General features: G+C 38.7%; 1 protein-coding gene across 1 annotated transcript in view; it reads right to left on the bottom strand.

Annotated features, from left to right (window-relative positions):
* CHD7 (chromodomain helicase DNA binding protein 7) overlaps nt 1–13253 on the bottom strand; it is a 300989-nt gene that overhangs the window by 39657 nt on the left and 248079 nt on the right. Inside the window, exons 14-15 of the mRNA XM_006902138.1 lie at nt 7911–8054; nt 6544–6799 (exon numbers count right to left, since the gene is read on the bottom strand). Coding sequence (XP_006902200.1) covers nt 6544–6799; nt 7911–8054 — 400 coding nt within the window. The remainder of the gene's footprint in view (nt 1–6543; nt 6800–7910; nt 8055–13253) is intronic.

The raw sequence follows: 13253 nt of genomic DNA, 5'->3' as shown, positions 1-13253 counted from the left end.
CTGTTTCCCCTAGCAGCTGTAAACTACCCCATGTGTACAAAATGAATGCCTAACCCACAAGAATGTCTTCCAGATGAAATACAGGGGAGACAGGCCATGGTAGCTACAGAGGGCTCCTACACAAATAGAACTGGGAACCAAGTGTAGTTCTCTTTTCATTGTAAGGTTGCTTATGAAGATTCACTTACAGCATTGTCATTGCAGAAATACAGCCTGTTAATTATTACTCACGAAGAATCTGCCTGAGAGGGAAGTAAAGCCTTCTAATGTGGTCACCACTATAAGGTTGGTGAAAAAGTGTCACCGAGTGTGGAAGATTATTCTCTCACTCCCTTCTTTACAGTAATAAAAGGGATGTACTTTGAATTTTTCTTTAAGTGTAAGAAAAAAGAGAGAAAGAAGTTCCATATGAAAAGGTAAAGGATATAAGTAAAAGCATTAGCAAGAATATACTTAATAAAGTGCTTTATTTTTAGAAACAAGGAATTTAAAAATTGAGCTTCTATAATGATAATGAAAATATCCCTAAAGGATAAGGAATACAGATTTAACATAGCCAACTAGGTGTTTTGGTTTGTTTTTTTTTTAAAAAAAAAAAAAGTTTAAACTCTTCGTAATTCCATAACAGACAGGTTTTTCTTTTGGGGATAGCTGAGCATTTATCAATACTATACTCCACAATTAGGATGAAATACAGTATTTTAGTAGCTTAAACAATAAGCTCACAGAGAGCAGATATTCTTAAATGAGATCATTTTAACAAAATAAAAAGCAAACATTATTTTCAAAAATTGAGAAGATAATTTCATCAAATAATTCTCATTGCTGTCAAGGCAGCATTGACTGTCCACAGCTGACCCTGCACTGGGCTTCTGAGGCTGTGACCCATACGGAAGGAGGCTGTTCATCTCCTCTCCCTCAGAGACGTTGGTGGATCGGAACCACTCAGCCTTTAGGTAATGGAGTCCCTACAGACTACGACACCAGAATTCCCTTTGGTTAAATTAGAGCCGTTTCAATTTTATTTTAACATTTGCTTTTAATAAAGTTGTTATATTTTTGAGGGATGAGGAAAATATTTTTCTGTGAAGAGACTGAGATAGTTAACAGTTTTAGTTTACTTGGCTCCACAGTCAACACTCTTGGTAACAGCAGCCAGGAAATCAAGAGGCAAATTGCATTGGGAAAGTCAGCTGTGAGGGACCTCTCAAGAGTACCAAAGAGCAACGACATCAGACTGGAGACTAAGGTGCGCCTGACCCGGGCTATATAGTCTTCACAATTACGTGCTACGCTTCAGAGAGTTGGACAGTAAATAGGGATGACAAAGAGAATTGATGCCTTTGAGCTGTGGTGCTGGAGACGAATGTTGAATATACCATGGACTGCTAGGAGAACAAACAGGTTTGTCCTGGAGAAGGTGAAACCGGAATGCTCCTTGGAGTCAAAGATTCTGAAGCTTCGTCTGACATACTTTGGGCATGTTGCAAGGAGGGACTGGTCCTTGGAGAGGGACATCATGTTTGGCAGAGTGGAGGGGTGGCAAAGGAGAGGAAGACCTTCGATGAGATGGATCAATCCTGTGACTGGAGCAGTGGGAATAAGTGTGTTTGAGATGGCTAGGTTGGCACAGGATAGAATAGCATTTAGAGCTCTTGTACACAGGGTCACTATGAGTCGCAAGCAACTTGATGGCACATAACAACAACAAATCAGCAATTTATCATCTTTTAAAGAATAACAAAAAAAGCTATATGCATTCTTTCTTAACTGACAAAAGCAGCTGCTGCTTAATCAATTTGGCTCTGTGATAGGAACTTACATTCTTAAAGGAACATTTTACATTAATAACATGTCATTTAGAATTTTACCAGGAAATATATTTCCTGTATGATTCTCTTGTTCTTGTTGTGTACTGTCAAGTCAGAACTGACCCATAGTTGACTGTCTGGTGGGTTTCAGAGGCAGATAATCACACAGAAGGAGACTGCACACCCTTCTCCCATGGAGCAGCCAACAGCCTTGAACCATGTGCCTTTGGGACTGCAGCACAGCTTCTTCCCACTAGGCTACCACAGCTCCCTATGCACTGTATTCATTGTGGCTATGCTGAAGGGCAGCTGCTAAAGGAGCGTTGGGGAGGAACACAATTTCTACCTTTGGATACTATAACCCAATTATCTGGAAATAGGCTATAAGAAGACAAAATGATGTGTTGGCTCTGTGTAAAATACTGTTAGGATGACATCAAAGAAGGATGTGTGTGTCTGTTGATGTGTCACAGACAACTTAAAATAATTGTATGATCTCTTATGAACTTAACACCACTACATCATGTAATTTTTCATTCTTTTCTTTTTCACATTTTTTTAAATATATTCTCCTTACTCCAAACAATAATGATGAGAAGACTTAATCGATATCTAATCATCAGGGGTATTTACGAGGTTTCCAATATCCTTCTTACCTTCATATTAAGGAACCTGAAATCAGATACCTCATTCAAATTAAGTGTGGGCCAGTAACAGATACTTCATTTCTGTAATCCATTCACTTGCTTAACTTTTAGCAAGAAAAGTTAACTTCTAACACTTACTGAGCATTTATGATATGCCAGACTTTGTTCTAAGCAATCAGTAGAAAAATTAATGCCAATTACAAACATTTCAGTTTGTATACACTTTGTGCTCTGTCATCACATCTAGATCCCCCCCCCTTTTGCTGGGCTTATGCTGTCATATTAAACTTAGGAAACAATTGTGCCCTTTTTCACAGTTCCAGAAACATGTTTGGTTGGATTAAACTGTAATTTTGATTGGGGCTACTTTACTCTGTCATAACCAATGTAAATTCTAATTTCAAGCCCCAGAGGTAATTATTTCCCTGTAACTGTGTAAGAGTGTCTGCCGAGCTGACATTGCACAGTGCATCTTCCATCATCAATCACTGATGGCCTTGGACAGCAAGGACCCAGGAAACCACAGTCCACCTCTGTGGAATATCAAGCCTACAGAAGTCACGGGGGCAGTCTTGGGCTGATGTGTGACTGTGTGTGGTTTTTATATACAACTTCCCAATCAAAAGGCATATTTTAAAAGATACCTGCTTACCAGATACTTCATAACATGTTTTAAGGATAGAAAAGCTGATTCTCAGGTGTGACAAATTAGAATGACTGTCACAGGTGCCAAGCTGCTAGGAGTCCCAGGAGACTGTTAAGGAACAAGTGAGCTATAGGCTGACCCTAGAGAATAATCATTAAAAGAAGGGGGGGGGGAATCCACCAGCTGGGTTTTGGGGGAAAATACTACAATGCTCAATGTATGTAATTATTATGTAACCCAACAATGTGAACATCATGAAACTGGGACTCCCAGTTTCAATCCTGGCTCCCAAGTGCCCCTTGGAGGCTACTACTATTTACTTTCCCCTGATATTACATGTGTACACACTTATGATTGTATGTACACATACTTCCACTCATACTATCAACACACCTAAAGCTTTAACTCTGAGGGGTATAGTGGATATTCTTAATGACCTTACAACGACTCTTGAGCATATTGCCATTGGCTGCCCCTGTTAATCTATATTAAGTCTTGCCTTGACTATAGCTGTAGCCTATCTGATACTTGGGCTAGCCTGTTTCCCCACTGCCATCCTTTCTGTAGGGTGCTTCCAGATTACTCATCCTGAATTTTATGTATTTCTCATGCAGAGACTAAGAGATGGGTTGTCCACCTCTAAGGCCTAAATTTGAAAGTCTCAGTCCTAACCAGCATTTGAAGGCCTTCCTTCCACTGTTAAGGCCCAACACATGGGAGATTTCTTTTCTCACTATTTTCTACGTTATCCAGGGACAAGTTCTTCTTTGCTTCTCTGCCTCCCTTTCTTTGCTCATGTTATCAGTTCAGCATAGATGCTGTTTCTTTTCTAACCTACCTGGCAAAAATCCTTCCTGCTTCTGACGGCTTATCTCAAACACCATCTTTTTCTCTTTCTGTCTTTAATTGTGGTGATTGAGGCAGTCCTTGGGTTATAATAAATGAGGTCAGTTCTTTAACTCAAATTGGTAGGTAAGCCTTAGTTCAAGAAAATGTTTGAACCCTTTTCAATGATTTAAAAGCTGCTTGTGCAGTGAGTAAAGGTGATTGTGATACAAAATTTGTTGTCAGTAGCAGTTTGTTCACAGCTTCAAAGTGAGGCCATAGTCAGTATTGGTTTCTAGGGGCTTTGCAGTTCACTCCTGTGCTACATGTCCCTGGTAATTTAAGAGGCGGTAGATCACACAATGCAGTTTGTTGAACCAAGGTGACAATTAGTGAAGGACTCAACGCAGCTGGTTAAAAGATGAAAAAAACCTGATATATAAAAGGCAGATGAACACCTTTTTGGAAGTGTCTGTTTTTCATCTTGGGGAATTGATGAACAAAAGAAACAGTTTGAGAAGATCATGAAAATCCATGACAAGTTTACACAAAAATGTGCCTATACATTTTGTGCTTTATGTCATTGTTTTTTTCTTCTAAGTTTTCTATTTCTAAATTAGTTTGTTGGGTTTTTATTTTCTTTTCATTTTTAAAATGAAGGCAAATATACAAAACATTAAAAGGCAAAATGAATTGCTGTAAATTCAGAGGTTTAAAAGGAGTAGACTACCTGTACATAAAAAGGAACAGGTGGTGCAGTGGTTCAACATTTGACTGCTAACAAAAAGGTTAGCGGTTTAAATCCACCAGCATCTTCAAAGAAGACTTACAAAGACTACATGCTAAGAGAAACCCTCTGAGATAGTTTTACTCAGTCCTACAGGGTTTTCCACGAGTTGAAATCAACTTGATTGCGCCAAACTGATTGTCATAAAGTCATAACCAACTCAAAGCGGACCCTCTGGCAGGTTTCGGAGGCTATAAATTACATAGGAGGAACAGTTAGTGGCTTCACACCTCTCGAACAGTATGCTGGATGAGCAGCGCGACTCCCTACAGACTAGGCCACCAGAGCTCCCTCAACAACATACAGCTAATAAAAATTGGACCATTTTACTACTTTTCATTATATTATGTGCCTTATATAACTATAACTATCACTACTATATTCATTTTAATGTCTTCTATTATCTTCAACAGAAACTCAATCCCTCTAAACCTAGCTATAACTCCTTTTCCCCTTTCCTCCTAACCCTGGTAACCACTAATAAACTTCTGAAGAATATTACACATACTACAGACTGCCAAAAGAACCAAATCTGTCTTGGAAGAAACTGTCAGAGTGCTCTTTAGGAGCAAGAATGGTGAGATACTTCCTCACATATTTTGGAGAGGACAGAAGGACCATCATACACAGGACATCAAAACAAAGGGTCAGCAAAGGAGAGGGAGACCCTTAAGGAGATGGAACTGTAGCAATGGAATTATACATAGCAGAGATTCTGAGGGTGGCTTAGACCAGCCAGGGTTTCATTCTGCTATACACACGATTACTAGGATGTGAAGCAAGCTTGACAGCACTTAACAACAGCATTGTCTCATGACTGGTCTCAAGTTTTAAACTAAGGTATGCTTGCTGCAGAGAAAATATCTTCTTACTGATCTTTGAATTCTCAACCATATCCTACACATATATAACAGGAAGAAAATGTCAGAGCCAACTCCAGGATTGTTGCTATGTGCTGTCGAGTCGCTTGTGACTCATAGCGACCCTATGTACAACAGCCCTAAACTCTGCTCTGTCCTGTGCCAATTGCACCATCTCTGATAGACTCATCTCCAATACACCCATCCCGATTACCCCAGTCACTGAATCAAGCCACCTCATAGAGGGCCTTCCCCTCCTGCACTGTCCCTCCACCCTAAGCATGATGTCCCTCCCCAAGTAAGTAACAATGATTTATTTCTTTAATTTTTTAAAAAAATCTATTTGCAACAAATTTTTTTAAAAAATCTCTGTTTGCAAATATATGAGATTACTACCCATATCAGTTATATAATACTATGAGTTTACTTATGAAAATAGGGATACTACAATTGAATCATTAGGAAGAGAGACAAATTATCAAAATTGAAAATACTTTGTCATCTTGGGGGAATAAACATTAAGGAATGCATCTAGGGCTGGGAAAAGTCCTCCTCTCAAAGGCTGGAGATATCCGATTCCCATACCAAAGTTCCTCATTAACCTCTCTACGTAACAAATACACAACACACACACACACAAAATTAGCATATACCCTTGAATATGTGCACATACATGAAAGCTCCAACTGAGACCTGAATTTTCTTTATGTGCTGATCCTTTGGATAATTTATAGTCTAGAGTATTAAAGCTTCTTTTCAAGGTGGTGGGACTTTAGGAGGTAGAAAAAAGGCAAGATGAGATCTAGTTTCAGGGGTCAACAAGGGCAAAGGTAAACAGCTTTTGTCAACCAGAGGGAAAAGCATTATTTAGAAAAGGCACTGGCAATACTAGTAATGAGTAAAAAGCATGGGGAAAAGGCTTTCCGATGCTCTGAGAGTCAAGCATGTGACAAGATGGCTGGCTTACCATTAATAAGGTATGGGTGATTGCAGCACTTTCGTAACTCCATCATAGTGTTTAAAAGATTAGGTACGTTTGCTTGACCACCACCTTTGGAAAGAAATGTAAAATTCTTCTCAAGGATGGCTCGGTAATATTTCTTCTGTATGTTTGTTAGCTCAACTTCAATAATAGTCTCTTCTTTGGGGGCCAAGTTCTTTTCTACATCTTCCTTGAGACGTCTCAACATCATTGGCTTTAGAATAGCCTGAAGCTTTTGCACCTAAAAAAGGATCTTGAATAAATACTGGTATCACAATTTATTTGCACGTTAAGAACATATCCGAACCTAGAAACTAAAGATCATATTATTTATTTACTTTTAATTTTTCACAGACTAGTAGGAGGTAAAGGTATGAAGGTGCTCATTTCTCAGCTTTCAAAACAGAAGAACACAAAAGTTTCAAATTGACAACTTCACCTTCACAGGATTTGGTTCCTGAATAGTCAAGAAGTTTGTAAAGTACACAAGCAGAAATAACTCAATTATCTATTCAGCTTTTCCTTCTGTGTATCTTCAGCCAAAAAGATGATGAGGAAGAAGGAAGAGAAAAACATCACAAGAGCACTGTATTTTAGCTCTCTTTCTTTCTAGAAAGAACTGACAGAACAGGAGGGAATGGACCTAAGATTTCCTGGTCTCTGCACTGAGAAATAAACAGAGATATCTCACCCGAGTTCTCATTCTCTTGAAACTAACCCATCCACCAAATAGTTTTAGAAAATAAAAATAAAACAAAGGAGATTTCATTATGAACTAAGGTACCAAGATTTCGTATCTATCTCCATATTTATTTTAAATATTAAAACTAATACCCAGGTAACTCATACAGTGTATAACCAAGCACTCTTACATCATGTAGAGATCCTATCTGGTAGTTATGACTCATGTTTAGAAAATGAAAATAGGGTGGTTCATTCTGACTCATGTGACCAAGTATATATGGTCTAGAAATTAAACTATAGCCTTGATGCTCTGTGACAAAGTGTTTTACAACAGTCCAATGCCACTGAGACTATCCCTGAAGTGGACACAGCAGAGCCAGGAACCTGAGAAGTAGTGTCTCTGAAAATTAAGTGAAAGGCTATAGAATCTCTACCAATCTCAACAGCCCTTCAAAAGGATCACCAAACAAACAAAAAAATCTTCCTAATGGTAAGTTGAAATATCTAAGAAAAAGCTATCAAAACGCCCATCTTACAAGGTGAGAGAGAATGGACATGTAACTTAGATTTGAAAATAGTTATAATAATGTTCAACCATTCCATGAGTTATCTTCATAACCTTCAGTATTGAGGGGAGGGGCACGGGAAAGGGCAGCTGTGATATATACCTGCTCTTCTGTCTTCAGATCACCAAATTCTTGCATAAAGGTGGTTTCTGAAGGGAAGCGACTTGGTTCCAAGAAATGAAGCAAGCTGAAGAGCTCTTCCACTGTGTTCTGCAGTGGGGTCCCTGTGAGCAGCACTTTGTGTTCCTGTAATAAAGCAAAGGAAGCAAATGAAGAAGTCATCACACAACATGTCTCTTTAAATGAAAAGTTTTTCTTCATATACCCACTTTCCCACTTTATTCAGGAATGTTAATTTAGCATTCACCCTAGGCAAAGAATAGAAATGAGGCACAGAGGTTAGAGACCTAAGGAAAACTTCAGATACATATATCTATGGGAGGATCCTCCACAGGGCTCTGTTCTTTCAGTGTTAGCTCATATTAAGTTCACTCCCAGTGGAGAAACTGCATATACAACAGAATACAATGATGTCTAGTTCTGCACCATCCCTATGACTGGTTACAGATGAGGTAATTTTGATCTACAGGGTTTCATTGGCTGATTTTTGGAGGTAGATAGCCAGGTCTTTTTCCTAGTATATCTTAGTTCATAAGCTTTTCTATAACTTGTTCAATATCACAGCAGTACAAATGCCTCCGCTGACACTGAGGTCATGACTGTACATGAGGGCCCTCAACCAGGAATTGAACCTGGGTCTTTTGCCAGGAAGGTGACAATTCTACTACTGAATACCAGTGTCCCTTCTTGAATTCCTTAAATGTGTCTTGCTATTTTATTTCTTCCTGGGATTATTAGGTTAATATTTTAATACATATCTTTTAGATCGCAATGGTTTTCCCTATTAAAGTTTCTAGGTTTTTTCTTAAAGTCCTTTTGACTCAGATAAAGCTCTTTCCTTCTTTCTTTTTGCTAAAGCAACAGTACTCTCTCCACCTGCTTCCTGCACAATTCACTTGAGAAAAAAATGTTCTTCCACATGCAATAACATATGAAAAACTACTTTGTTCTGCAAAATTTTCATGCTTTCAAAGAAGTCAGCTTGGTTTTAAATACCACAATCACTTTTTCTTCCCTTTAATAACCAGATGATATTTCTAACTTTCTCTCTGTGAACCAAATTAGGTTTACTCTTTCCTGTTTACAAACTCTTTTCCAGGGTTTCTTAAGCAAGTGCTTCTTTGCACTTCCATTTATATACATCTAACAAGAGCTCTGTTTTGTTACAACTAGTTTTAACAATGATGACTATAATCATTAAACAGTGTTTTAATTATTCTCGAATTTGACTATTTGGTATACAATATAGCTGGCAGCTACAGCTAATAAAACTACTGCAGAAAATTATTAAGCTTTTGAGTAGGTTGAAAAGGAATATGCTATATTTAACTTGGGATCTGACAACACTTTGTTGCCAGGAAGAAAGCATAGGCTGTGTAAATCCCAGCTAAATAGCCTACCTGAGGACATACTGATTATTTTTTGTTCTGCCAATATTTTGCCAAGAAAGCTCTCAGAAAGGGAGGTGGAACAGTCAATCATTTCTATACCTTGATTCATTAAATTCATATAGACTAGGCAGTTTTCTAAGGAGCCTTGGTAGTACAGTGTCCTAACATACTGGACTTTTAGCTATTAGAACAACAGTTTAAATTCACTAGCTGCCTTGTGAGAGAAAGATAGCTTCTTCTAAAGATTTAGTGTCTTGGAAACTCAACAGACAGTGATTTAGAGTTGGAAATAATGGAATAGCAGTGGGTTAGAAGCCAAGTCAAGATTTTCTAATTGAGTAACTATAAGTACAGGCAACACAAGTCATAAATACTCCATACTAAGTACTCCTTAACTTTATTTTTAAACTTTTTCATTTATATGTCACCACAGATATCAATAAAGTTATTTCAGTGGAAGAACTGCATTGATAATAACAGTTTTCTTCTAGTAATTTTAAGCCTTTTATTTGTATGTTTTGGGATGATCTTTAATAATATTTTTGCTTGCACACGACATTAATGATATTGTTCAATAATATGCATTTTCTGTTGGATTACCTTTCCTGGTAATGAGAACAAATATGGATCTTTTCCAATGAGTCAGACAGGTAGCTATCTTCCAAATGTCCTAGAACAGATTGGTGAACTTGTGCAGGGCCACACATGTTATTTGAAATATGTGAACTGGTATCCTGCCAATTACTAGGGCCTTGTTTTTTCCCCCCAATGCCTGAATTACAGCTTAAACTTCTTCCTTCATGACCACTGGATCTTGATCAGACAGTTTTTCCTGAAATATTTCAATGTCAGCCAATTCTTTCTGGTATAATGACTATCCATTCCCTCTGTACTCCTTTTTTTTTTCAATTGTGGTTATAAAAAAATTTCACAGAAAGGTTGGGTTTTTATTCATTCATTGTTATACATTTTCCTCCTTTCCCCTCCCAGTCCACTTTGCAATGCACCTCTTGTTACAGATTGTTGTCACACATATAATATCTAATCATACATTCCTTTCAGACAGTTCTTCCTCTCTTCTATTCCAATACCATATTCATTATCTATCCACTTTAACACTTCCTGGATCATTCAAGGAATCCCAGAACGTTTAATCATGCTAATGCGAAACCTATACTTGGACCAAGAGGCAGTCGTCAGAACAGGGCAAGGAAGGGTGTACGCCAGGAATGTGTCCTATCTCCATGCCTTTTCAACCTGTATGCAGAGCAGATTATCCAAGAGGTTGGGCTCTATGAGGAGAAGCGTGGCGTTAGGATTGGTGGACGATCTATCAACAATCTGCGTTATGCAGATGACACAACCCTGCTCGCTGAAACTGAGGAGGACCTCACACACTTACTGCAGAGGGTCAAGGACTGCGGCCTTCAATATGGACTGAGGCTCAATGTCAAGAAGACAAAAATTCTCACCACTGGACCAATCGGTAGCATCAGGATGGATGGCGAAGAGATTGAGATTGTTCACAGCTTCAGTTTGCACGGCTCCACGGCTCCACGGTCAACACTCTTGGCACCAGTAACCAGGAAATCAAAAAACGTATTGCGATGGGAAAGTCTGCAGTTAGGGACCTCTCTAAAGTACTCAAGAGCAACGGTGTCTCTCTGGAGACTAAGGTGCACCCGATACAGGCCATGGTTTTTGCAATCACTTGTTATGCAACAGAGAGTTAGACAATGACTAGGGAAGATAGAAGGAGAACTGACGCCTTTGAGCTGTGGTGCTGGAGAAGAGTATTGAATGTACCATGGACTGCCAAGAAAACAAAGAGATTCATCGTAGAGAGGGTTAAACCAGGCTGCTCCTTGGAGGCAAGGATTCTGGGGCTTCGTCTGACATACTTTGGACATGTTGTAAGGAGAGACAGGTCTTTAGAGAGGGACATCATGCTGGGTAGAGTAGAGGGACAGTGCAGGAGGGGAAGACCCTCTATGAGGTGGATTGATTCCGTGACTGGGGTAATCAGGATAGGTGTGTCAGAGGCAATGAGATTGGCACAGGATAGAGCAGGGTTTAGGGCTGCTGTGCATAGGGTCGCTATGAGTTGACGGCACATAACAACAACAACATCTCTAAGTATTGCAACTCCAGGTTTAAACTTGTTTTTCAGGTTTGTTTGTGTGTTTTTTTTAGCTTGGGAAATGCCAATCGAGTTTTCCCCTTCATATTCTCTGACTCCAGCATTTTGAACACTCCTTAATAATACTATGCTTTGTCTTACAGAGCTGCCTTTTGAAATCTTCTGTTCAGCTCTTTTACTTCAGCATCTCTTCTCTTTGTTTTGGCTTCTAGACACTAGTGCAATTTTCACAGGCTCTTCTGACATCCATTTTTATTTTTTGTCTTTGTAATGACTTTTCTGTTCTCTTCAAGGATGAAATCCTTGTGGTCATCCCACACTCATTTGGCCGTCAACACCTCAAACCTATTCTTAATATGCTTTTTTTAAGTTCAAGTATGATAGATTCAAAACCAATATTTTGGTTCTTATGGATTTCATTTTCTTCAGCCTCAATTTGCACATGAGTAACTGATGGTGGTTTTGGACGCTAGCCAACACTGAGCTTCTACAAAGATAGCTTTCACAGATGCAGTCAACTGACTCCTATGCAGTTCATCAGATCAGGTCCATGTATAAAGTCAACTTTTGTGTTTTTAAAAAATTATATTTGTCGTGAATAAATCATTGAGCATACAAAATGCAGTCATTCAATTTCTGGCCTCATTTCTATCACCAGCTGTCATTTCTTCTTCATTGTTTCCAATTTTTTCATTCCAGTCACCAATTATATTAACACATCTCTAATACACGTTTGGTCAATCTCAGACGGCAAAATTTTGTAAAAACTTTAAATCTCCTCCGTTTTGGCTTTAGCTTTTATTGTGAACATTAACAGAGAACTGTCAGAAGTAAAGTGCTGGAATGAGAAGAGGTCATAGCACCAGATATCATACTGATGTAAAAACAGTTCCTGGATGAAAGCAGAGAATACCAGAAGAATATCTATTTATGCTTTATTGACTATAATGGCATTTGACTCTGTGGATCATAGGAAAGTATGGCTAACACTGACAAGAATGAGAATCACAGGGCACTTAAGTGTGCTCATGTGAAACCTATACCTAGACCAAAAGGCTGTTGAGTGAACAGAGCAATTGAACACTGAATGGTTTAAAATCAGGAAAGGTGTGTATCAGGTTGTATCCTCTCTTCATATGTATTCAATTTGCTAAATCATTTAAGAATCTGGACTCTTTGAAAACCTAGAATTGCAGAAAGATTCATCAACCTGAGTTAGGTGGATGACAAAACCTTGCTTGCTGGAAGTGGAAAGGATCTGAAACCCTGGTTGCAGATCAGGGATTATAGTCTTCAATATGGGCTATAGCTCAACATCAAGAAAACAAAAATCTTAACCACTGGACTGAATGGTAACATCATGACAGATAGAGAAAAGGCTGAAATTGGCAACAATTTCATCTTACTGGGATCTACAATGAACACACTTGGTGAACAGGAGACACACTTCATTAGGAAAGTCAGCAGACAGAGAACTTTCCAAATTACTGAGGAGCAACAATATCTTAAGGTGCACCTGATTCAGGCCATACTCTTTTCAATCACTTTTATCTGGGAGCTAGACAATGGACTGCCAAAGAATTAACAAATATGTCTTCGAGAAAGTGAAGTCAAAACTTTGGAGGCAAATAAAGCTTTGCCTCACATACTATAGGTTGGTCCTTAAAGCACATTATTCTTAGAAAGATAGAGGGGTCAGTGAAAGAGAGGAAGTACGCCCAAGTTGGTGAGGATGGCACAGTATATATAAGCTGTACTTAACTTGATGGCACCTAATAACATCTCTGTGTTATG

The sequence above is a fragment of the Elephantulus edwardii genome, unplaced genomic scaffold, assembly GCF_000299155.1.
Source record: "Elephantulus edwardii isolate Elephantulus edwardi_28Jun2011 unplaced genomic scaffold, EleEdw1.0 scaffold00372, whole genome shotgun sequence".
Classification (NCBI taxonomy): domain Eukaryota; kingdom Metazoa; phylum Chordata; class Mammalia; order Macroscelidea; family Macroscelididae; genus Elephantulus; species Elephantulus edwardii.
Note: the sequence above shows the minus strand (reverse complement) of the source record. Positions and strands in the feature narration are given on the sequence as shown.